Source organism: Carcharodon carcharias, chromosome 18, assembly GCF_017639515.1.
Source record: "Carcharodon carcharias isolate sCarCar2 chromosome 18, sCarCar2.pri, whole genome shotgun sequence".
NCBI lineage: Eukaryota > Metazoa > Chordata > Chondrichthyes > Lamniformes > Lamnidae > Carcharodon > Carcharodon carcharias.
Genome location: NC_054484.1, coordinates 11,040,596 through 11,067,515, shown reverse-complemented (window position 1 = coordinate 11,067,515; position 26,920 = coordinate 11,040,596). Strand labels below are relative to the sequence as shown.

The 26,920-nt window shown below is 44.0% G+C and overlaps 1 protein-coding gene across 5 annotated transcripts in view; it reads left to right on the top strand.

Annotated features, from left to right (window-relative positions):
- The window catches only part of LOC121290664 (stomatin-like), a 40,600-nt gene extending 14,037 nt beyond the window's left edge, over positions 1 to 26,563 (top strand). For 4 of the 5 annotated variants that reach the window (XM_041211410.1, XM_041211407.1, XM_041211406.1 and 1 more), the window contains exons 4-8: positions 14,231 to 14,303; positions 14,883 to 14,965; positions 22,006 to 22,209; positions 22,738 to 22,872; positions 25,436 to 26,563. In XM_041211410.1, coding sequence (XP_041067344.1) covers positions 14,231 to 14,303; positions 14,883 to 14,965; positions 22,006 to 22,209; positions 22,738 to 22,872; positions 25,436 to 25,624 — 684 coding nt within the window. In that variant the 3' untranslated portion in view covers positions 25,625 to 26,563. The remainder of the gene's footprint in view (positions 1 to 14,230; positions 14,304 to 14,882; positions 14,966 to 22,005; positions 22,210 to 22,737; positions 22,873 to 25,435) is intronic. The other variant, XM_041211408.1, reaches the window with a different exon arrangement.
- Positions 26,564 to 26,920: the final 357 nt, after the last annotated feature.

Below are 26,920 nucleotides of genomic sequence, written 5' to 3'. Positions count from 1 at the left end.
GCAAGGCTTCCCCATTTTTATACTCCATTCCTTTGATATCAAGGCCAACAATTTGCCTTCCCTATTATCTGTTTAACTTGAATGCTAGCTTTATGGGATTCATGCACAAGGACTCCCAAATCCCTCTGTGCTGCAGCTTTCTCCATTTGAATAATATTCAGCTCCTCTTCTTCCTGCCAAAGCGTGTAGCCTCACATTTGACTACATTATATTCCATCTTCCAAGTTTTTGCTCACTCACTTGACCTGTCTACATCCCTCTGTAGACTCTTGGTCATCCTCACCACTTGCCTTCCCACCTATTTTTGGGTCATCTGCGAACTTGTCGTTAGTACATTCACTTCCCTCGTCAGTCTTTAAATAGTTGCAGTCCGAGCACTGATCCCTGTGGCACTCCACTAGTTACAGGTTGAAAATGCCCCCCTTATCCCAACTCTGTCATCTATTAGTTAGCCAATCCTCTATCCATGCTAATATACTACCCCAAACACCATGGGCTCTTATCAAGCTGCCTTATGTGCGGTACCTTATCGAACGCCTTTTGGAAATCCAAAGATATTACATCTACTGGTTCCCCTTTATCTATCCTGCTTGTTACCTCCTCAAAGAATTCTAATAAATTTGTCAGGCGTGATTATCCCTTCATGAAGCCATGCTGACTCTGCTTGATTATATTACGCATTTCTAAATGCTCTGCTGTTACATCCTTAACAATAGACTAGCATTTTCAAAATGACATGTTATACTAACTGGCCTAAAGTTACCTGTTTTTTTTGTCTCCTTCCCTTTTTGAATAATTTTGTGTAGCAAGTACCTCCCAGTCATTAATGTCAATGCTGCCACACATCAAGGAGAGCTCCAAAGCACCTTTGAAGCGTTTTCTTCGACCTCCCCCAGAACATTGGCCACTTGAGAGCTGGGAAAACAGGACCTGGTGGGGAAGATGGCTTTCAGCCATCTGGACTTACAATGTCCAGTTTATCAAAGTTGATTTTGGAAATGCTTGAGTAGCTGGCTTCAAGAAAGATATCAACATTTGTTTGAAGCCGCTAGAACCATCTATAGACCATGTTCAAATGGACAAAAGCCCCTTTGCTCACAAGATGGTGTTTCACTTAAGGATGACAATGCCATCCGTCAACGCTGCAAAGAACATTTTCAACAACCCCACAACTGCAAATCCACAATGGCAGCTGATGCCCTCTAGGCCAGTAGTGCAACCTGTGGACCGCAGGCCGCATGCAGCCCATCAGGACTCTGAGTGTGGCCTGTGAGACACCTTGTTGACTGTTGCCCATGCACAGGGTTGCCAGATTCCACTGGTTTCCAAACATGTCGTCCCCCCACCCCCACCCCCCGACCGGTATTGCTAAAGTGATACGCGTGCAAAGGGCACATGAAGTGAGGTGCCTTCTGATTGCACGGAACAATGACTGTGAAAGCCATAGGCTCTCTCTGCATCCAATAAAAACACTGCTATGGTTCAATCGCCCTGCAAATTCTTATTCATGGAATCATGATTAGTGCACATGTCCGAATTCAATCTTGCAGCCCACCGAGATGAAGGAGGGCCACTCATGAGGCCCACTCACTAACCTAAACTGCCTTTTTCTTTTCCCACCTATTTCCATTATTTTTAAATGTATTTCGATCCATTGTTTTATCTCTACCTTTTAGCCTTTTTCGATTCCTTCACCCCACCCCACCCCCACTAGGGCTATCTGTACCTTGCTCGTCCTGCTTTCTACCCTTAATTAGCACATTCCTTTAGATAATATCACCAACTTCAACACCTTTGTCCTTTTGTGTGTGACATCTTTTGGTTATCTCCACCTATCACTGGCCCTCTATCCAGCTCTTCTTGTCCCACCACCCCCCCCCCCCCTTAAACCAGCTTATATTTCACCCCTTTTCTATTTTTCCTTAGTTCTGTTGAAGAGTCATATGGACTCGAAACGTTAACTGTGTTCCTCTCCGCAGATGCTGCCAAACCTGCTGAGTTTTTCCAGGTATTTTTGTTGCTAATAAAATGTTATCATTTATTTGAGGGGAATTGGTTACAAAAATAGGGAGGTTATGCTTCAGTTGCACAGGGCGTTAGTGAGACCACATCTGGATATTGTATACAGTACTGGTCTCCTTATTTAAAGAAAGATGTAAATGCGTTAGAAGCAGTCCGGAGAAGTTTTACTAGACTAATACCAGGAATTTAAAAGCAAAAAACTGCGGATGCTGGAAATCCAAAACAAAAATAGAAATACTGGAAAATCTCAGCAGGTCTGGCAGCATCTGCGGAGAGGAACTCATTTAACGTTTCGAGTCCGTATGACTCTTCAACAGAACTAAGTAAAAATAGAAACGAGGTGAAATATAAGCTGGTTTAAGGTGGGAGGGGGGTGGTGGTGGGAGGGACAGGTAGAGCTGGATAGTGGGCCAGTGATAGTTGGAGATAACCAAAAGATGTCACAGACAAAAGGACAAAGAGATGTTGAAGGTGGTGATATTATCTAAGGAATGTGCTAATTAAGGGTAGAAAGCAGGACAAGCAAGGTACAGATAGCCCTAGTGGGGGTGCGGTGAAGGGAAGGGATCGAAATAGGCTAAAAGGTAGAGATAAAACAATGGATCGAAATACATTTAAAAATAATGGAAAAAAGTGGGAAAAGAAAAATCTATATAAGTTATTGGGGGAAAAAGGTGGGGGTTGGAAGGGGGGTGGTGATGGAGGAGAGAGTTCATGATCTAAAATTGTTGAAATTAATATTCAGTCCGGAAGGCTGTAAATTGCCTAGTTGGAAGATGAGGTGCTGTTCCTCCACTTTGTGTTGATCTTCACTGGAACAATGCAGCAGGCCAAGGACGGACATGTGGGCATGAGAGCAGGGTGGAGTGTTGAAATGGCAAGCGACAGGTCTGGGTCATACTTGTGGCCAGACCGAAGGTGTTCTGCAAAGCGGTCACCCAGTCTGTGTTTGGTCTCTCCAATGTAGAGGAAACCGCATTGGGAGCAACAAATGCAGTAGACTAAATTGAGGGAAGTGCAAGTGAAATGCTGCTTCACTTGAAAGGAGTGTTTGGGCCCTTGGATGGTGAGGAGAGGGGAAGTAAAGGGAAGTGTTGCACCTTCTGCAGTTGCATGGGAAGGTGCCGTGGGAGGGGGTTGAGTTGTAGGGAGTGATGGAGGAGTGGACCAGGTTGTCCTGGAGGGAACGATCCCTGTGGAATGCCACCAGGCGGGGTGAAGGGAAGATGTGTTTGGTGGCGGCATCATGCTGGAGTTGACGGAAATGGCGGAGGATGATCCTTTGAATGCGGAGGCTGGTGAGGTGGTAAGTGAGGACAAGGGGGACCCTATCATTGTTCTGGGAGTGAGAGGAAAGTGTGAGGGTGGATGCGCGGGAGATGGGCTGGACACGGTTGAGGGCCCTGTCAACCACCGTGGGTTGAAAACCTCGGTTAAGGAAGAAGGACATGTCAGAGGAACTGTTTTTGAAAGTGGCATCATCAGAACAGATGCGATGGAGGCGAAGGAAGTGAGAGAATGGGATGGAGTCCTTACAGGAAGCTGGGTGTGAGGAGCTGTAGTCGAGGTAGCTGTGGGAATCGGTAGGCTTGTAATGAATATTGGTGGACAGTCTATCACCAGAAATTGAGACAGACTGATCAAGGAAGGGAAGGGAAGTGTCCGAGATGGACCATGAGAAAATGATGGAGGGGTGGAGATTGGAAGCAAAATTAATAAATTTTTCCAGGTCCAGGAATAGGTGGGTTGTCTTATGAGGAAAGGCTGGACGGGTTAGGCTTGTCTCCACTGGAATTTAGAAGAATAAGACGCAACTTAATTGAAACCTTTAAGATCCTGATAGGTCTTGACAGGGTGGATTTTTTTTAGCATTCACAGCTTCTCTTTGGGCTTCTCTGGCTGGGCCATTATTGCCCATCCCTAGCTGCCCTTGAGAAGATTATGGTGAGCGGTTTGATACAAGTGAGTGGCATGCTAGACCATTTCAGAGGGCATTTAAGAGTCAACCACATTGCTGTGGGTCTGGAGGCCAGACCAAGTAAGAATGGCAGATTTCCTTCCCAGGTACCAGGGCCAGATGGATTGTTTCCGAGGCTGCTGAAGGAAGTCAGGGAGGAGATAGCAGATGCTCTGAGGATGATTTTCCAATCTTCACTGGATAAAGGGGAGGTGCCGGAGGACTGGAGAAATGCAAATATAGTTCCATTGTTTAAAAAGGGATCAAAGGAAATGCCAAACAATTATAGGCCAGTTAGTCTTTCATCGGTGGTGAGCAAATTAGTAGAATCAATCCTGAGAGATAGGATTAACTGCCATGTGGAAAGGCACGAACTAGTCAGGGATGGTCAGCATGGATTTGTTAAAGGAAGGTCTTGCCTCACAAATTTGATTGAATTCTTTGAGGAAGTGACAAGAAGAGTTGATGAAGGTAGTGCAGTGGATGTTGTGTACATGGATTTTAACAAGGCATTTGACAAGGTCCCACATGGCAGATTGGTCAGGAAAGTAAAAGCCCATGGGATTCAGGGTAATGTGGCAAACTAGATAAAAGGTTGGCTTTGTAACAGGAAACAAAGGGTAATGGTCGATGGATGCCCTTGCAAATAGAAAGTTGTCTCAAGTGGTGTTCTGCAGGGCTCGGTGTTGGGACCTTTGCTGTTTGTATTATATATTAACGATTTGGACATGAACGTGGGGGGCACGATTGGGAAATTTGCAGATGACACAAAGATTGGCCGAGTAGTGGATAGTGTAGAGGATAGCCATAATCTTCAAAACGATATAGATGGGTTGGTGGAGTGGGTGGTAAAGTGGCAGACTAACATAGAGAAGTGAGAGGTCATACATTTAGGGAGGTCAAACAGTTACAGAGATTACACAATAAATGGGAATATACTAAGAGGGGTAGATGAAGTGAGAGATCTTGGCGTGCAAATACACAGGTCCCTGAAGGCAGCAGCTCAAGTAGACAACGTTGTAAAGAAGGCATATGGAATGCTCTCCTTCACTGGCAGAGATATAGAATGTAAAAGTAAGGATATAATGTTGGAATAGTATAAAACACAGGTGAGGCCACAACTGGAGTATTGTGTGCAGTTCTGGTCATCACACTACAGGAAGGATGTAATAGCTCTGGAGAGAGTGCAGAGGAGGTTTACAAGAATGTTGCCAGAATTACAAAAGTGTAGCTACGAGGAGAGATTGGATAGGTTGGAGTTATTTTCCTTAGAACAAAGAAGGCTGAGAGGTGACTTGATTGAGGTGTACAAAATTAGGAGGGGAATCGATAGAGTGGACAGGATAAAATTGTTTCCCTTGCTGGAGAATTCTAGAACCAGGGGACATAGATTCAAGATAAGCAGCAGAAGGTGTAGGGGGGACATGAGGAAGAACTTTTTTACGCAGAGGGTAGTGGGTGCCTGGAATTTCCTGCCCAAGTTGGTGGTAGAGGCAGAAACTCTAAACTATTTTAAAAAGTACCTGGATCTGCACCTTAAATGCTGTAAGCTGCAGGGCTATGGGCCGGGTGCAGGAAGGTGGGATTAGAAAGGGCACCTGGGTGTCCTCGGGCTGGCATGGACAAGATGGGCCGAATGGCCTCCTCCTGTGCTGTAACTTTCCTATGGTTCTATGGACAGTGAAGCTGGGTTTAAAATGGGTGCAAGTGGGAGGTTATGATTCCTGTTTATTGTATAATTTAGTGCTGTGTCTTTTTTAATGTCGGAAAAGATAAATGCCCCCGCCAACATTCTACTTCCATTAAAAGTAGTCACCAGAGGAGCATAAATCTACCAAATCAGAAGGATTCAGAGCAAGATGCAGGCTACAATAGAAGTTGCCTGTGGTGCTTTACATGTTAGGCTAATAGAGACACCTGTAGTGCAATGTATCTCCAGTCTTAGCTTTAGAAGAGATTTTGTGTTACATGAATTTGAGGTTGAGCTCACATCATAAGATCAAATGAAATAGGAGCAAAGTAGGCCCCCCAGCCCATCAAGCCTGCTCCGCCACTTAACAAGACCATGGCCGATCCAAGCGCGGTCCCAACTCCACCTCCCCGATGCCCCCCACGACCCCTGGTTCCCTCTGTCTAACTCAGCCCCGAACACATCCAGCCACCACCGCCCTCCAGAAAAGAGAATTCCAAACACCGACGACCCTCCGAGAGAAGAAATTCTCCCCCTATCTCGGCCCCAAATGGGAAAAACCCCCATCTTTAAACCATGCCTCGTAGTTCCAGAACACCCCACTGCCCCACAAGGGGAAACCTCCTCCCAGCCTCCACCCTATCAAGCTCCCTTCATCACCAGATTGCTGGAAACACTAACGTGCATAAAATTACACACAATATATAGCACAGAAACAGGCCATTCGACCCAACTGTCCATACTGTTGCTCATGTTCCATTCGAGCATCCTCTTATCCTTATCTAATTCTATCTGCATAACCCTCTATTTTATTCTCCCTCACATGCTTATCTAGTTTCCTCTTAAATCCATCTACGCTATTCACTTCAGCTACTCCCTGTGGTAGTGAGTTCCACATTTTCACCATCCTGAATAAAGAAGTTTCTTCCGAATTGTTTATTTGATTTCTTGATGACTATCTTATATTGATTGGCTATTTTTTCCCCCCGATAAGTATTCATAAAATGTTGAGAGAAAAACAATATTGACGTTTCAGGTCAATGACCTTCGATGTGGAGAGGATGTTTCCTCTTGTGGGAGGATCTAGAACTAGAGATCACTGTTTAAAAATAAGGGGTCGCTCATTTAAGACAGAGTTGAGAAATGTTTTCTCTGAGTGTTTGGAACTCTCTTCCTCAAAAGGCAGTGAAAGCAGAGCCTTTGAATATTTTTAAGACAGAGCTAGATAGATTCTTAATTAACAAGGGGGTGAAAGGTTATCAAGGGTAGGCATGAATGTGGGATTGAGGTTACAATCAGATCAGCCACAATCTTATTGAATGGTGGAGTAGGCTCAAGAGGCCGAGTGGCCTCCTCCTGCTCCTAACTCGTATGTTCACTTGTGGTTTCACCTCTCGTGTATTATCGAGGCATCATGATCTTGTGTCATCTCAACTATGTGAAGGTCTCTTTCATGCTCGAGACATTAACTATGTCAACTATGTCGAGATTAGGTAGGTGGATGAAGGTGACAAAGGGAGACTTGGACAATGCAGGGTGGGTAAATAGGATTAGGGCTATATGCTTGCATGGAGGCTAAATGCCAACATGGACTCGATGGGCTGAATGGACTGCTTCTGTATTGTAATGTCAATATAGAATCATACTGCACAGGAGGAAGCCTTTCGGCCCATCATGCCTGTACTGGCTCTTTGAAAGCACTATCGAGTTAGTTATATTCCCCTGCTCTTTCCCCATAGCCCAGCAATTTTTACTTCTCAAATTTATATCCACTTTCCTTTTAAAAGTTACTATTGAATCTGCTTTGACTGCCCTTCCAGGCTCTTCCACTGATTCCTTCCTTTGCAAATTATCTTAAATCTGTGATCTCTGGTCACTGACCCTCCTGCCCATGGAAATGTCTTCTCTTATTTACTCTGTGAGGTAGTGCGTATGCAGGTACAGTGTCCCAAAACAGGCACCCCGGGACTGAGTCTGTGCCGGTTTTTGGATCTGGCTGGTTTTCAGGTCGGGTGGTTTGGGCCAGGTCCGATTGGTCAGATCAGGCCGAGCCAGGTTGGATGGGGCCAAGGGGAGCTCAGACCACGCAGAACGCAGGAAAAGCCCAGCCTGCAAAGCCGATAACAAGTCCGTGCCAATGCAGCACCTAGCCGATGAAGCCAGTCAGTTATTTTACTCATTTGATAAGAATAAAAATTCACACTTGGCAGCTTATAAAATTGTCCAGTTTTCAGATAGCCAGATTTGAGCCACTGTATAACCTCTCAACTATGGTATTATCATTATAAATGTTTGTAGCTTTTCCAGTGCTTGTATAATATGGAGACCAGTCATTCACAAATCCCTCCCTGTATAAGTTTAACATAACTTCACACAATACAAAAGCAAAATACTGCAGGTACTGGAAATCAGAAATAAAAACAGAACATGTTAGAAACATTCAACAGGTTAGGCAGCATCTGTGGAGAGATAAACAGAGTTAATGGCTGGGATTTTCCGGCCCTGCCAGTCAAGTGACTTTTGGCCGCTCTCCAAATTTTCCCCACCGACCTGCCCACCCACCCTCCCACGATGATGCCCACCACTGTCGGGACTGGAAAATCCCACCCAACGTTTCAGGTCAATGACCCTTCTATTTTTATTATTTTTATTTTAACGTAACTTCTCTGCTTTTCAATTCTGTCTCTCTAGGAATGAACTTCACTTCTGGGTTTAGCTTTTTTTTTAAGCCCTCATGAATCTATTGCTGTTTTTAGTGATTTGTCTATCTGTACCCTTTGCTCCTCTAATGGATATAGAATCCAGTTTTCCAAGGATTTTTGACCTCATTATCCTTTCCACCAAAATACACCACCTCTCACTTAACTATATTAAAATTAATGTATGTGAAGGGTGTTGCGATGTTTCTGACACATAAGGAGCTCATTGTCAAAATACATGTCTTTCTTATAAATACAAGTCTTATTGACCATGCAAATGTCATTTTGCTGTCTGACACAAGGGGCTCATTCATTTCTCATCTCGCTGAGCTAAAACAGTCCAATGACCTACAATTCAGTCAGTGGGTCATTTTTTTTCTTTATTCTTTCATGTGGCTTCGCCGGCAAGGCCATCCTTAATTGCCCTTGAACTGAGTGGCTTGCTGGGCCGTTTCAGAGGGCAGCTAAGAGTCAACCACATTGCTGTGGATCTGGAGTCACATGTAGGCCAAGACCAGATAAGGATGGCAGATTTCCTTCCCTAAAGGACATGAGTGAACCAGATGGGTTACATGAATCAATGGTAGTTGGCATGGTCACCCTTACTTTCGATCCGAATTTATTAATTGAATTTAAATTCCACTAGCTGCTGTGGTGGGATTTGAACCCATGACCCACAGAGCATTAGTCTGGGCTCCTGGATTATTAGGCCAGTGACATTCCCATTACACCATCCCACATTTCCTTTCTCAATCATTTCCCAATGATTAATTCTAAACCCTCCCGCTTTAGAGGGAAGAAAAATATTTGGACAACAATTTAGTTTAGCATTTTCTTATCATGCAGTCATAAAATGGATACAGCCAAGAATAAAGCCATTTGCCCATCATATCTGTGCCAGCCCTCTGAAGGAGCTATTCACCCAGTACCACTCCCCCTTGCCTTGCCTGTTTTTCCTTTTCATCAATCATGAACTCCCTGACTCAGGGAATCCCCCCTAGCCGGGGGGGGGCGACGATCGGGTTCGTGCTCACTCCCGCCTGCCCCTGCACAACCCCCCCAACAGGGGGAGAATTCAGCTCAGTCTCTTACTATCTACTCTGTCCAGTCCCCTCATGATTCTGAACACCTCTATCAAATCTCCTCTCAACTTTCACTGTTCCAAGAAAAAGAGTCCCATCTTCTCCAATCTGTCAACGTACCTGAAGTTCCTAATTCCTGGAACCATTCTCGTTAATCATTTCTGCACTCTTTCTAATGCCTTCTCATCTTTCTTTAAAGGCCAATTTTCTGAGTTTCTGGTGTTCGCAACAGGTCCATGCCTGTGTTGCTGCACCACAGAAGCCTCTTCCCATTATCTAACTCCTTCAATGTATCTTTCTATTCCCTTCTGCCTAATGTACTTCTCTAGTTTCCCTAGGAGTGCATCATATAAACAGCTGAGTCAGTAAAAGTGGCCATGAAGCTGTTGAATTTTCAAAAAAAATTCAGTCAGCTCACTAACATCTGAGAGATGGAAGCAAATGAACATAGGAGCAGGAGGAGGCCATTCGGCCCCTTGAATCTAGTGTTCAACTATCCAGTTAAGTCATGGCTGAGCTGTATATTAACTCTGTTTATTCCCCCACCCCTGCCCCCCTTCTCTCCCCCCCCCCCCACCCCCCACCCCCCCGCCACAAGGTTCTGTATCCCTGAATACCCTTTCCGAACAAAAATCTATCAGTCTCAGTTTTGAAATGTTCAGTTGACCCTCAACCTCAACTGCTCTTTGGGGGAGAGAGCCCCAGATTTCCACTACCTTTTTGTGTGAAGGAGTGCTTCCTGGCATCACCCCTGAATGGCCTGGCTCTAATTTACCCCTTGTTCTGGCCTCCCACAGAATGACAGAATTTTTACTGTTTAGAAGGAGGCCATTCAGCCCATTGTGTCTGCTCCGGCTCTCCGAATGAGCAGCTCACTTAGTGCCTTTCACCCACCTACACTTGCACGTTCTTCATTTTCAAATAACAGGCTAATTCCCTTTTCAATACCTCCACAAAAGGAAATGATTTCCCTCCACCTATCCTGGGAAATCTGCCATCCTTATCCAGTCTGCTCTAATATGTGACTCCAGTCAACAACAAAGCGGTTGGCTGCAGTTTTGGTTTAAGATTATGCTAGACATAGGAACATTGGACTTAAGGAGCAAGAGTAGGCCATTCAGCCCTTCAAACCTGCTCCTCCATTCAATAAGATCGTGAATGATCTGGCTGTGGTCTCAACTCCACTTCGCTGTTTGTCCCCCATGACCCTTGACTCCCTTATCTATCAAAAATCTGTCTAACTCTGTCTTGAATAAATACAATGACCCAGCCCCCACTACTTTCTGGGGAAAAGAATTCCACATACTAACAGCCTTCTGAGAGAAAAAAGTTCTCCTCATCTCTGATCTAAACGGTAGACCTCTTACTCTTAAACTCTGTCCACCTGGTTCTAGTCTCTCCCACAAGTGGAAACCTTCTCCAGTTATCTACCCTATCAAATCCCCTCAGGATCTTATGTTTCAGTAAGATTACCTCTCATTCTTCTAAACTTCAAAGAGTACAGGCCCAACCTGTTCAACCTTTCTTCAAAAGATAAGCCCCTCATCCCAGAATGACTAGTGAATCAGCAGCCCATTTTCACAATTCCCCTGATTTCAATCTGCATTGATGTTATTATTGCACCAAGTCAAGATTACTCCCATTGACTGTGAATTTCCCTCTGAAGTGGCCCAGCAAGTCATTTAGCATTTTGTCACTTAATCCCTCCTGCCTTTCATCCGATCCACAGACTTTCCCTTTTGTTCTCCCCCAACCCCAAACTTGCGCTGCCTGGGTATTTGCTAAAAACATCATAGCGGGTCCCATATTCTCGCCACTCGCTGCGAAAGGAAAAATCTCCCATATTCTTCACTCGATCTGTTAGTATAAGAATTCTGTACACTTAGTGCCTTGGCTGTTACAATGTCTGAATTATCTGTATCTTTTTGCAGGTGCTAAACTGCATTCCACAAAACAAGGCAGTAAAAATTGAACAGAAGCCTGCCCTTTTTCCCCCGAATGGGGTTAAAAGTTTCATATCCCATTACTCTGAAGAGATTTCATCCTTTTAAAAAAAAACATTCTTGGGATGTGGGCATCGCTGGCAAGGCTGACATTTATTTCCCATTCCTGGTTGCAGCCTGGAGAAGATGGCGTTGGGGGGGTAAAGGGCCACCTTATTGAACCGCTGATTGAAGATGTTTGATCTGACTGAGGGGCTTGCTAGGTCACTTTGAAGGGCATTTAAGAGTCATCCACATTCCTCCTAAACCTGTTGGGTATTCCCAGTATCCTCCGCTTTTATTTCAGATTTCCAGCATCCGCGGTATTTTGCTTTTGTATTTTTTTTTGTTTGGGTCTGGAGTCACGTCTATGGTCAAACCAGAGAAGGACGGCAGGTTTCCTTCCATATAGCTTGCAAGGAATTGTTGAGGCAGATAGCGTAGGCACATTTGATGCAGGGTTTCCCAAACTGTGGACCGTGACCCCGCTGAAATTCCTGGGGTCGCGAGCTCGAAGCAGAACAGATGCTTCCGTGAATAGGTTAGTGTTTGTTTGTTTTTATTTTGGAGAAACCCTACCTTTTCATCAACTCCCCTCATGCTCAGATAGACCAGTTTGGACCAAATGCCCTATTTTTCGTAACGCTAATAAGAACAAAGTGAACCAGTTGGGCTTATATGAGAATCGTTGTGACTTTTACTGATACCAACTTTTTATATCCAGATTTTTTTAAACTGAATTCAATTTTAACATTCTCTGGATTTCTCGTCCAATATCCAGGTGCTTAATACTGCAATTTAAAAATGCTGGTGAACCATTGTCCGCAGTTCTAATTTTGTGCCACCCCATAATACTGAAAAATTTCTCTGACAAGGAACATACAGGCCAGGGGGCACTGAGTTATCAACTAGACAGTTTCCATTCCAGTTAAGACGAAGACTGTTATTAAAATTGACAAGCCTACAAGCACTGACAGCACAATTGGGCAGTGATCCAACAAGAAACTTAATAAATCAATGCCACGATCTTGGCTCATCAACAACTTATATTTATAAATGCCTTTAACATAATAAAATATCCCAAGATACTTATCAGAACATTGTAATGCAAAATTTGACACGAAACCAAATTAGGATCAATGACCAAAAACCTGGTCAAAGAGGTAGGTTTAAAGGAAGTCTTCAAGGAGGAAAGTAGAGTAGAGGCAAAGAGGTTTAGGGAAGGATTTCCAGAGTGTAGGGCCTAGGCAGCTAATGGCATGGCCACCAATAGCTGAGCGATTAAAATTGGGAATGCTCAAGAGGCCAGAATTACTGAGGCAGGTCACTAAATGTTCATGGGGGTGGGGGAGGTGGGAGGGTAGCGGTGGAGTTCTGGAATTGGGTGTTGGAAGCATAATCTTAAAATGAGCAATTCTTAACACTAAGGGTAGTGAAAATCTACAACGCTCTGCCTGATAAGGGTGTTGAGACTGAGGATCTACTGAAAATTTCAAAACTGGGATGGGTAGAGTTCTGTTAGACAAGCGTATTGAAGGTTGTAAAACCAGGTTGAGTGGATGGAGTTAAGGTACGTATCAGCCATGATCTCATTAAATGGTGGAACAGGCTCAAGGGGCTGGAATGGCCTCCTCTTCCTATGTTCTTATGCTTGGTCAAAGAAAGTTTTAAGCAGCATTTTATACAAGGTGAGAAAGGTGGAGAGAATTAGGGAGAGAATTAAGTTAAAAGGGGTGGCTTAAGCCCCACACCTGGATTTCTGTTGAGTGCTCCAATAGTTCATACCCTGAGATTGGGAAGCATTTCATTAGAGGCAATGCGAAAGTTAACTATTAGCATCAAATTAGGTCAGGGTAGATGAGTTAAGCGTGGGTGAGCAGCTCAGGAGTAATTACCTCAATATAATGAGGGTTAGGGTCCAGTTGGAAGGGGAAAAGTTAGAACAGTGATTGGAACATGAGATTGGAATAGGGACAAAGTTGAGGATTGAGCCACCTGATGTGAGGTGGAAAGAGAAATGAGCACACCACACTCTAGATCAACCATTTAGATATTTTTAAAACAGAGCTTGCGACATTTTAGAATAATTATTTACCATTAAATCAAATTTCAGATTCCCATGGATAAATCAAGCGGTTAGACACAAACTAAAATTGAAGAAGACGGCATATAGAGCCTACAGATATGATTCGAAAGAAGAGAGAATATGGGAAAACAAGAGAAGAGATTAAGAAAGGGATAAGAAAAGCAAGCAGGGTGTATAACTCTGCCATTTTTAAAATATTTATTCACAGACAATATATGGGCATCACTAGTAAAGCCAGCATTCATTGCCAATCCATAAGTGTCCTTCAGAAAGTGGCCATTGTTGTATTTTCTCGTGAAGAGGTTCTGAGTCTTATATGGTTGAACATTAAGTGTTTATTAACAACTCAGAACTTTGTACATAAATATGGAGCATAGCCCAAGATAGGAGTGAACTCTATGCCTGCTTCTACACAGATCTCTGTCCAGTCCACAACACTCTTTAGTCTCAGGTCATGTGTCTCTACATCACACTGTGGGCAACACTGTTTCCCAGTCTCACGATTCTGTGTCAGACTACATCAAAAACAGAAAATCCTGGAAAAACTCAGCAACAAGTAGAACAAGACTTAGAGAAACTAGAAAGTTTTTTCCTTCCATTCCTGCTTAGTGTAAACATTGTAGAGATGTTCATTGACTCTACAAACAAGTGAGAGGTTGTTCGTGAACGCTGAAGTGTTGATATTCATATAATCATTTAATTTTCCTTTCAGGTTGTTAAAGAATATGAAAGAGCTGTGATATTTCGATTAGGTCGTATTGTTCACGGTGGAGCCAAAGGCCCAGGTATGTTTTAAAATTCATTGCAAAGAATTTACAGCACAGAAACAGGCCATTCAGCTCAACTGGGCAATGCTGATGTTTATATTCCTCCCACATGAAACTCCTTCCACATTGCCTGTGTTCGCTGAACTACACTGACTCCATTTTGACAACATCTCAGCTATAAAATGCTCATCCTTGTTATTAAATCCCTCCGTAGCCTCCCTCCTCCCTATCCCTGTTATCTCCCTCAATCCTAAACCTTCCAAGATCTCTGTGCTCCTCTAATTCTGGCCTTTTGCGCATCCTTGGTTTCATCATTCAACCTTTGACCCCATATGACTCACCACCTAGGCCTTAAGCTCTGGAATTACTTCCATAAATCTCTTCATCTCTCTACCTCTCTCACCTCCTTTAAGACACTCCTTCAAGCCTAGCTCTTTGACCAAGCTTTTGGTCACCTATCCTTAAGTGACCTTGTGTCAAATTTTATTTGTTTATCGCTTCTGTGAAGCGTCTTGGGACATTTACTACATTAAAGAGCTATATAAATGCAAGCTGTTGTTGACTTAAAAACCTAACAATATTTATTCCTAACTTTAGGTATTTTCTGGACGATACCTTGTACTGATTCATTTAGCCTTGTTGATTTGAGGACTGTCTCATTCTCTGTACCACCACAAGAGGTAGGTCTCACCAGTTGATTGGTGTCAGGTAATTCATCAGTGTGAAATGTTTCCCCTGTGATAAGGTGTTCATGCAGGTCTAGTTATCAACTGTAAGTAGAGTTGCCCTCCAGGACTGATCTGGTACCTCCAGCACAATCTACCTGCAAGTAAAATCCAGGAGAAAAATTATCAGGGCATTTAATAAATGCATTTTCATTTTTGTTGAATACTGTCTTTTATATAGAGCTAAAACAATGGAGATGGGAGGTTCCACTCCAAGTTACATACCATCCTGACTTGGAACTGTATAGCCATTCCTTCACTGTCGCTGGATCAAAATCCTGGAACTCCCTCCCTAACCGCGGGTGTAACTACACGCATGGACTGCAGCGGGTCACCACCACCTTCTCAAGGGCAATTAGGGATGGGCACCAAATAGGACCCTCCGTGAATGTCTCCAAGTTAGAGTCGGAGACTTTGGACAGTTCCGCGGTAATTACCTGTGCTGTGCACAGTACGGGGATGAAGATATTTACACATTTTGAAGCTATATTTTTTAAAAGTGGACACCAAAAGCTGTTTGAGGTAGTTGTAGCATATCATGTGACTTGGCAATATGACCCTCCACACAGTACTAAAGCTCAAGCAAATAACTAATTGCTTCTGGACAATCACAGCCACTTGTGAAATTCACACGTCCCTTTTAAGGATGGACTGTCAACAGAAAAGACCACGGACAATAGAGACATTGAAACTCATTGGGTGCTAGATGAATATGAATCGATCTCATTGACCTTTCATTATATTGTAATGGCTCTTCATCCCAAACAGAAGGACCTTGGCTGTCTACAACTGTGTGTGTGTGTGTGTGTGTGTGTGTGTGTGCGTGCGTGCGTGTGTGCGTGCGTGTGTGTGTGTGTGTGTATATATAAAGCTACAACACAGGATCTTTGTTACCTGCTTTTAAAAATAACAGCAGAAGCCATTCTGGAACAGATACCACCAGAAAGGCCTTCTGAAGAGGCACTGGACCAGCAGATAATATACAGCTATATGTTGAAAATGGGAGAAGCACTTTTCCCCCAACTGTTCCAACCTCAAGTTCACCTGAAAGCTGACTTTTTGACAATTCAACTGCAAGAAGTCTCACAGCTTACTGAGAATCCTCTGATTTTATAAGATTTTCACTCCAGCTAAAACATCAATGCATCCAAGAAACTACAGGCCTGCTATGAAAGAGACTGAAATAATTCCATGTTGTAATCTTATTTTTTTTTCTTCATCTGCATCTAATCTTTGAACGTGTGATAGTATGTGTGAGACCCTGCATTTTCAACCTCGAGGGCAAGTATGCAATAATAAATCATTGTTTTTATTTTTATATTCACAAAAGCTTGCTGCAGGAAATCATTTAAATTGGGACAAATCACTCTGAGAATAAGAAAACACAGTAACCTTATACCTTAAAACACTTTGATCACTGACAATAATAAACTACATGAACTCTGTCCATGACACCTGGGTAGTTACCCAGAAAATGTTAGACAGATTAAAACCTAATCTAACACGTGGTTAGGTAACTACAAAACTGACCCTTAATCTCCCCCTCCCACTATGCCCATCACCACCACCACCACCACCGCCCCCACACCCCCCAAAACTTGCCGAGGGACCCTGTGCTGCGCATTCTGTGAAAGCCAGGCTTGGAAGGTCCCAGTTGAAATGCGCAGCAGCATCAAGTTGGGGGGGAGTTCTCCATCAAAGTGGAAATTTGATGATCATTGCTGCTGCTAGGAATATCCGGGCCATAGTCCTAGGAATGTGAGAGTGATGCCACAGCCACATTGGACAGAAGCAGCCAATTCTGTATAATTTAACTGGCCCTGATTTTAATGTGGTGGATGAGAGGCTGTGATAGGAAAGGGCATGGTGCGGAGTGCCCAGAAAGAGCAACAAGCTGGCATGCTGAGGAGGTATTTTAACTCTCCCGGGTTCTGTACAGATGCGAGGTCAGACTCCTACCCAGGCTTGGCGATTAGGAACTCAAGTGGCAGGAGGCCAATTCCGAATGCGGGCAGGATCAGTCCCCGGTAAAGGCGAGTCCACAGGAGGACCTCTGGGAGAGAAATTTCCATCGAGTGAGTTAGGGGAAGCCTAAGGCCTGAGAGGTGCACAATTTCCTCGTGGAGCCGGGAGGATAATATTTTTAAAAGTCACCTTGCTGGGCTCCAGCTTCTGTTTGCTGCAAGTAGCGGAAGAATAAGGACAGGAAATATAAATTAAATGTCACAATTTTAAAGAGGGTGCAGGAACAGAATGACCTGGGGGTGTATGTGTATGAAGATGGCAGAAGTTGAGAAGGCTGTTCAAAAAGCATATAGGAGTTTTTAGTTTATGAATAGAGGCATAGAATAAAAAAGCAGGAGAATTATGTGAAACTTTTCTAAATGCTGCTTATGCCCCAGCTGGAGTATTGTGTCCAGTTCCGGGCACCAAACTTTAGGAAGGTCATGAAGGCCTTAAGAATGGTGCAGAAAAGATTTACTGCAATGTTATTGGGGGTGAATGCCCTCAGAGAGAGACTTGAGAAACTGCATTGTTCTACACATGGGCAGAGAAGGTGAAGGGAAAACCTGTTGGAGGTATTCAAAACCATGAAGGACTATATTAAGCAAGAGGGCACATATTTAAGGTGATTGACAAAAGAACCAGAGACAATATGAGAGGGGAGAAAATACACAACGATTTGGAATTTGCTGCCTGAAAGGGTGATAGAAGCAGGTTCAATAACGCTCAAAAGGGAATTGGGTAATTAATTGAAAATGAATTATTTGCAGTGCTAGGTGCAAGTAATTAATTAGCTCTTTCAAAGTGCCGTACAGACACAATGGACTGAATGGCCATCTTCCCATATCGTTTTATGATGGGAACAAAGACAATCCCACCTGTGCCCTCCTCACCTTATTTTCACATGTAGGCATGAATGTGTGGAGATTGGGTGGGGGGGTGTGGGGGGGGGGGTTCTCTCGATGCCAATCGAGAACGGGAGGAATTACTGACCCACCACAGCAATGCTAATTTTTAAAAATTTATTTACAGGATGTGCGAGTTGCCAGCTAGGCCACCAGTTATTGTCCATCCCTAATTGCCCTTGAGAAGGTGATGGTGAGCTGCCTTATTGAACCGCTGTAGTCCATGTAGCATAGGCACACCCACAGTGCTGTTAGGAAGGGAGTTCTAGGATTGTGACCCAGTGACAGTGAAGGAACAGCGATATATTTCCAAGTCAGGATGGTGAGTGGCTTGGAGAGGAACTTCCAGGTAGTGGTGTTCCTATGCATCTGCTGCCCTTGTCCTTCTAGATGGTAGCAGTTGTGGGTTTGGAAGGTGCTGCCTAGGGAGCCTTGGTGAGTTTTTGCAGTGAATCTTGTAAGTGGTACACACTGCTGCCACTGTGTGTTGGTGGCAGAGGGAGTGAATGTTTGTGGATGTGGTGTCAGTCAAGCAGGCTGCTTTATCCTGGATGGTCTCAAGCTTCTTGAGTGTTGTTGGAGCTGCACTCGTCCAAGCAAATGGAGAGTATTTCATCACACTCCTGACTTGTGCATTATAGTTGGTGGACAGGCTTTGGGGAGTCAGGAGGTGAGTTACTCGCTGAAGGATTCCTAGCCTCTGACCTGCTCTTGTTGCCACAGTATTTATATGACTAGTCCAGTTCAGTTTCTGGTCAGTGGTAACCCCTAGGACACTGATAGTAGGGTTTTCAGTGATGGTACTTCCAGTGAATATCAAAGGACAATGGTTAGCTTCTCTTTTGTTGGAGATGGTCAATGCCTGGTACTTGTGTGGCGTGAATGTTACTCACCACTTGTCAGCCCAAGACTGGATATTGTCCAGGTCTTGCTTCAGTATCTGAGGAGTCACGAATAGTGTTGAACATTGTGTGAACATGCTCACTTCTGACCTTATTATGCAAGGAAGATCATTGATAATGGTTGAGCCTAGGACACTACCCTGAGTAACTCCTGCAGTGACGTCCGGGAACTAGGTATGATTCCATTGGCTCTAGTTTTGCCAGGGCTCCTTGATGCCACACTTGATCAAATGCAGCCATGATATCAAGGGCGGTCAATCTCACTTCACTTCTGGAGTTCAGCTCTTTTGTCCACATTTGAACCAAGGCTGTAATGAGGTCGGAAACTGAGTGACCCCGGTGGAACCCACATCAATGAGCAGGTTATTGCTAAGCAAGTGCCACTTGGTAGTACTGTTGATGGCCCTTTCCATCACTATACTGATGATGGAGAGTAGACTGATAGGGCGATTATTGGCTGGGGTTGGATTCTTTTTTTTATTTATTCGTTCATGGGATTTGGGCATCGCTGGCTAGGCCAGCATTTATTGCCCGTCCCAAATTGCCCTTGTTCAGAGAATCACCCACTCGGCACTTCCAGCTGAATGTTGTTGCAAATGCTTCAACCTTATCTTTTGCACTGCTGTGTTGGGCCTTCATCGTTGATGATGGAAATATTTGTGGAGCCTTCTCCTCCAGTGAGTTGTTTAATTTTCCACCACCATTCATGACTGGATGTGGCAGGACTGCAGAGCTTAGATCTGGTCCGTTAGATGTGGAACCACTTAGCCCTGTCTATCACTTGCTGCTTATGCTGTTCGGCTCGCAAGTAGCTCTGTGTTGTAGCTTAACCAGGTTGACACCCCATTCTTAGGCATGCCTGGTGCTGCTTCTGGAATGCCCTGCTACACTCTTCATTGAACCAGAGTTGATCCCCTGGTTTGGTGGTAATGGTAGAGTGGGGGATACGCAAGGTTACAGATTGTGGTTGAGTACAATTCTGCTGCTGATGGCCCGCAGTGCCTCAAGGATGTCCAGTCGCGAGTTGCTAGATCTGTTCAAAATCTATTCCATTTAGCATGGTGGTAGTGCGACACGACATGATGGAGGGTATCCTCATGTGAAGACGGGATTTAGTCTCCACAAGATCTGTGCGATGGTCACTCCCACTGATACTGTCATGGACATATGCACCTGCCGCAGGCAGGTTGGTGAGGATGAGGTCAAGTATGTTTTTCCCTCTCATTGGTTCCCTTGCCACCTGCCGGAGACCCAATCTAGGACTCGACCAGCTCGGTCAGTAGTGATGTTACTGAGCCACTTCTGGTGATGGACCTTGAAGTCCCCCACCCAGAGTATATTCTGTGCCCTTGCCACTTTTGGTGCTTCCTCCAAGTGACGTTCAACATGGAGGAGCACTGATTCATCAGCTGAGCGGGGACGATACATGGTAATCAGCAGGAGGTTTCCATGCCCATGTTTGACCTGATGCCATGAGACTTCATGGGGTCCGGAGTCAATGTTGAGGACTCCCAGGGCAACTCCCCTGACTGTATACAACTGCCACCATTTCTGTGGGCCTGGCCTACCGTTAGGGCAGGACTTACCCCAGGATGATGATGGCGGTGTCTGGGACATTATCTGTGAGGTATGATACCGTGAGTATGACTATGTCAGGCTGTTGCTTGACTAATCTGTGAGACAGCTCTCCCAATTTTGGCACAAGTCCCCAGATGTTCGTAAGGAGGACTTTGCAGGGTCGACAGGGCTGGGTTTACCATTGTTGTTTTTGGCGTTGAGGTCGATGCCAGGTGGTCTGTCTAGTTTTGTTCATTTTTATTGATTTTTTAGCAGTTTTTTAGCCACACAACTGAGAGGCTTGCTAGGCCATTTCAAAGGGTATTTAAGAGTCTACCACACTGCTGCAGATCTGGAGTCACATGTAGGCCAAGCCAAGTGAGGAAGACAGATTTCTTTCCCTGAAGGGCATTAGTGAACCAGCTGGGTTTTTATGACAATCGACAATGGTTTCATGGTCATCATTAGACTTTTTAAGTTCAAATTTTTTATTGAATTCAATTCAAATTCCACCATCTGCCATTGTGGGATTCAGACCCAGGCCCCAGAGCATTACCCTGGGTCTCTGGATTACCAGTCCAGTGACAATACCACTACGCTATCGCCTCCCCCTATTAAACTGAAGCACCAAACTGCTGCTCTAGCTGAGAGGAGTCAGTCCTGTCATATAGCACCTTTGACCGTTTGTTTAATTCCTCAAAGTCGTACAGACTCCAAATGTTAACTCTGTTTCTCTCTCCACAGATGCTACCAGACCTGCTGAGTTTTTCCACCATTTTTCTGTTTTTATTTTAGATTTCCAGCACCCGCAATATTTTGCTTTCAACATTAACAAGCAGATTAACTGGGTCATTTATCATGGGAGCTTGCTGTGTGCAATTTGGCTGCTGCACTTTCCTGCATAACAACAGTGGCTGCACTTCAAATAGTATTCCATTGGCTGTTAAGTACTTTGGAGTGTCTTGAAGTTGTGAAAGCATAGAAATGTAAGTCTAATTGTTTTGCCGCTATGCACTTATCCCAGAGATATCTAAAAGTGCTCTGTCCCAATGAGTTAAATTCGAAATGCAATCACAAACTGACATGCATACATGACCAGTTAATCTATTTTTGTTTGTGCAAGGACACTGGCACTGAAGAACATAAAAATCTTTTTAAAATGGTGTTAGAATCATTTACGAATACCTCTGTGGGGATTTGTTTAATCCCAGGTGAGACCATAACACACTAATATTAATTAAAGACTGATATTAGTTAAACACTGGTGTTAATTAAGCCAGTTTATTGGCTGTCATTTATTCGTATAAATAATTAAAAGCAGTGCCACAACTGTGGAGCATAATCTGGAATGTAAATGATCCAGTAGTTTTCCTGGCAGAACTGGAGTGACTAACTTGGGGATTCGTTCAGTTTTCTTTGTGCTTCCAGTTGATAGTTCTCAGCTCTCGGTGGTTAGTTGCCTCCATCACAACATCCTTCTGTTTTCCTCACAGAGATGCCATACCTTTTTCATACAGTGTCCAATCAGTTATCGTCTGCCTAGTCATCTATGGATCCTCCTTTTGGCACTAGACACAGTTATCTGTTGCTGGAAACAGTTAACCCATTTTACGCGCTTTACCTGCAGGTGTTAACCAAAGACTCTGTCACAATTATGGTGGATGCTATTGTCTACTATCGTGTCTTCGATCCCGTGATGTCTGTCATCAGTGTGATCAATGTGGCTAATGTTACTCACCTGCTGGCTCAGACAACACTACGGAACATGCTGGGCACCAAGACCCTGACAAGCATCCTTACCGAACGGGAAAACATGGCACAGGAGATGGAGGTACACCAAAAATAGGCAATTGCCTGAACGTAAACAATTATACACTGTCAGGACAAACAAACGCGCTCCAACCTCAGTATAAGACTTTCAGTTTATAACACTGTTGCACATATCACCCTCAGTCTAAAACTCTCAATTAAAACACTGTCTATAACATGGTTCACCCTCTGTAAAAGGTTCACAATTTATAACACTCTCTCTGTTGCTCCATCCTCGATACAGGGTGCTCAGTTATAACACACTCTAATTGCACATGCCAGCCACAGTCTCACGCTATCGGTACAACACTCTCTGTTCCACTCCACTTTCAATATAGGGCTCTCACTTTTGGCATTGTCCTACCCTGTTCATAATGTTCTCAGTTATAACACTTACAGATACCCCAGTATAAGGCTCAGCTTTATAACTCTCTCTGTTACACACACCCCACCCTCAACCTAAGTCCCCCGGACCACTCTCTAATCCAGTGCAGCAATTGTACCACATCTTCCCAATCTGATTGTCTTGTCCTTGCCCCCCACCACTCAGAAATTTCTGTTTGATGTGTCGAAGCAATGGGGAATCAAGGTGGAACGAGTGGAAATCAAAAACGTGTGCCTGCCGGTGGCTTTGCAAAGGGCGATGGCAGCAGAAGCTGAAGCTGTGAGGGACGCCAAAGCCAAGGTGAGGGATGCAAGCCTTGCTCAGTTATGTGTTGGAAATTTGGAAGAATATTAGGGCTGGTTTTCATCTTTAGACAAGTTTAAAAAGAACTTAACGCTACAACCAGGTGAGAAAGGGTGAACTGGCTCCCCTCTATTCAGCTTCCTCGGGTGGTCACAACAAAGGTTAAGTTTATTTTTTTTATGAGGAAATGCTTTTTCCAAATCAGAATGTATTTAACTAGTTAAGCTGGGAGCAATAAGGAGCTAATCAAACATGGTTTTCTTGAGTCAAAGAGCAAATTTATTCAGCACCAACCCCATCAAAAATAATAAAAATGCAATGTTGAGCATGCACGTACACACATACACGTGTTTGTATCAGAAATAAGAGGAGTTAGAGGCAATAAAAAACATAAACGAATATACAGTTAAATGTCTTGATTGTCCTTGAGGCATAGATTTTAAACATGGCAGACGATTTGGGTTAGCTGGTTTCTTGCTTGCAATCAGTTTCAGAAGATGTTGCAAATATGACAAGATCTTGAGTCACTGGTAGGTTTCTGGTAGAGTTGACTTCTCAAACCAGGCAACACACTCTTTCCAAAAGAGAGCGCAGGAGAGAGAGCAGCCTTAAGCCTATTTCCTCTGCTGAAGGCTTTCTTGACATGGCCTGTGTCATTTACATTCTCTCTATGTCTGGGCAGCCTTGTCTTGTAATACTTCACCCGTTGTGTATTTCCAAGAGGTTTTTTTTTTGGTGTGTCTGTCTGCGGCAGCCATGAATTCAATATCCAGTACTTTGTATTTTTCATGTCCCTTCCTTAGACAGCTATGAGTTTTGATGGGTGCCTGGATTAGAGGAAACGTCTCTCTCTTCACACTCCCCTTAGGGTGATTTGTTTGTTTTTCACCTTCACCTTTGAATGTGGCCTTGCATTTTTAAACAGTTTGCTTTGTCTTAGTTCAAATTTTAAAAATTCTAGTCAGTTGAAAGTTTAAAAATTACATTTTTTAAAATAAAGGGGCATAACCTCATAAACCATAAGAAATAGGAGAAGGATTAAGCTGTTCAGCCCTTGTGATAGCTCTCCTACTCATTAAGACCATGGCTGATTTGATTGTGGCCTCGACTCCACCTTCTTGCCTACCCCCTCCCCCCCACAACCCTTGTCTCCCTTGTAGATCAAAAATCTAACAAAACATCATTGATATTCAGTTGGTCTCCCTGGCCTTAGTTTGACTGGATATAATCCCAGAGTTTTCATCACATGAACTCCTCCCTCAACGCCCCCCCCGCCCCCAAACCTTTTTTCTATTGGTTGTCCAACACATCCATTCAGATGGGGAAGCCCTTTCCTATCATGGACAGTCAGAAGCGAATTGATTCCTCGTTACCCAATTGCCTTTTCATTGCCAAATCCAGCATCATTGCAACTGATAAACAAAAGCATTGGAAGTAAGTTATCTTTTAATGTTCCCTGTCATTTTTTTTCCTCCCTTGGATCTCTAGTACCCTGGAAATTAACCTTAAATTTTGGGAGATTCCAGGATGACCCTGGAGAGTTGACACCCCTGGCTACTGTTCACTAACCTTGACACCAATGCTGCTTTTGACTGCCCAATTCAGCTACCAATTCCAGGGTGATGAAGATCAGCTATAGCAACATCTCTTGGTTGAACGTACCACCCACCCCCCGCCCCCACCCCCCGGCCTCCTGGGCTGAGTGCTGTATCCCACAAAGCATTTATTCAACCAGCAGAGGCAAAGTGCAACAATATTATGTGGTCTTTTCATTCGCATTGGGGTGGTGCAGTGCTGAGTCACCAGAATTATGCAGGGGCCTGGAGTCTTAATTTATGAAGACAGGCTGCATTAAGTTGGCATGTATGTCACTGATGATTAAGGAGTGACCTGATCCAGGTGTTTAAAATGTTAAAAAGATTTGTTCGAGTTCAAATGGAAAAACAGTTTCTCCCGGTAGAGGAAATTCAGAACAAGGGCGTATAATGTTAAAACTGACTAGTGGTGGCAGCCTTCTGTCTTATAAGACGATTGTTTGAACCATGGTGGTCAACTCTGTATTAAGAATTGCCTGGCATGGTTCAGGAGCCCCACTCTGGCATGGCAGTCTCTGCTGCATTTGCTGCAGAGGTAGACAGTGGGCTGAGAAGGTGCACAGTTCACTGGCCTCTGTTTTCTCTGGATCCTCTTCTCAGCCAGCTGAGCTTTTCATTTCTGCTCTTCTCTTCCAACCCCCTTCCAAACAATCAGCCTCCAGAGGTCTCCTGGTTGTCACTTGTCTCAATTAACATTGACAAATGTTAAAATTAGAATAGGTCATTCAGGAGAGAAACCGAGAAGCACTTTTCCACACAAAAGTTTGTGAAAATCAGGAACTCTTGTAAGGCTGTGGATGCCGGGTCACTTCGAGCTTTTGTAACTGAGGTCAATAGATTTTTGTTAGATAAGGATATGGATAAAGGGAGTTGATATGCAGAGCAGTTGAATGGCAGGGTCATTGGGCGTGAACAATTCGCTCATGTTCTTAATATCCCTCTGCACTTCCTTTCCGTTTCCCCAGGTGATTGCTGCAGAAGGTGAGATGAATGCCTCCCGTGCCCTCAAAGAGGCAGCTATGGTGATGGCGTCGAGTCCAAACGCCCTGCAGCTCCGTTACCTCCAGACACTTTCCGAGGTTGCTACAGAGCGGAGCTCTACCATCCTCTTCCCGGTGCCGATCAACATCATGCCAATGTTCAGAAAGAAGTGAAGTGGGCTTATTGCAACAGGCATTTGGGGGAACTGTTCTTTCTGTGCGCAGTGTTGCAAGTGGACTATGGTACACATCATGTTAAAAGCTGACCTATTATCCATCTCATTGGACTGTCCAAGGAGACTGTACCATTAGATGTCGTTCGTTTATGTAGATCTGCCATGCACCCTGTCCCCCAAGTGGCCAGGCTTCTGTGAACCGTCTCCTCAGCGCATGGCTCTTAGTCTTTGTGTTCTGTGTCTGTCGCTCTACAGGTCTCCATTCATGGCTGTGGCCTAATTGGCTCTGGAACATCAATTCAGCTGGGAATCCAAGTAACTCTCTTTCCTTAACTTATCTTTAAGCGGAAGAAAATAACTTTTTCATGCCAGGTATATCAGGTTACAACAGTGTGAGTGGTCATTACTGTTAACCCTGGAGATTTCTTTCCCTTCTCACATGGGCAAGTGTTTGGTTTCAAGTTGGCAACTGTTAACAGTAGGATGAAATCACTATACCCCTCTGTCTCATTAATCTGCGTTGTAATATTCCTGAACCTGCTTGTTGATCAAAAACACTAGCTGGGACTGACAAAAAAAGGCTAATAAGTGCAAATAGAAGGTGGTAAATAAATACCAGGTTTGCAGTCACTAATGCAGTTTGCCTGCCCCCAACTACTTATTCTGTGCAAAGAGGGGTGGAATTGGCACTGTGCCATATCTACAAAGCATGAATTGCCACTTATTCTCAGACTGTACGTAACACTGGTACCTCCCACCAGTTGGATATGAACAAGTTGTCAACTTTTACCAAGAACGTATGTAACTAGCTTCATTCTCTGTGAGCCTTTCACTTGTGCTGTGTTCTGGTTGTTTAAACTATGTCAGACATTGAAGCTTTTTTTTAAGGTTTGTTGACTTTTTTTTAACGCTGACAATTAAAACATTTCTAAACAAAGTTTTAAAGAAATTTGTTGCCACCCGCACTGCATGCGAGTCAATGTTTAATTACCAGTATTCACCTTTCTTCTTCCGAAGGCCTTGACCTCGGTTGGGCACAATCTATGGTTAGGTCCCCATCATTTGACAGCGGAGGAGTGTTCGGGCAGCTCTAGAACCTAGCAGGAAGTTTCCTGCCACTGGCAATCCTTAACTTTTAACAGTGCTACAGTGAAATCATCACCACTGCACCCGGAAACAGGGATAACCCATTTAAAGAGGAGCAGAAGAGCACTGAAGAAAAGGAGGAACTTTCAGCTTTTAGGCCTTTTTTAGTCCTGATCAAAAATGGGAGACCGAGGGGTTGACAATGAGG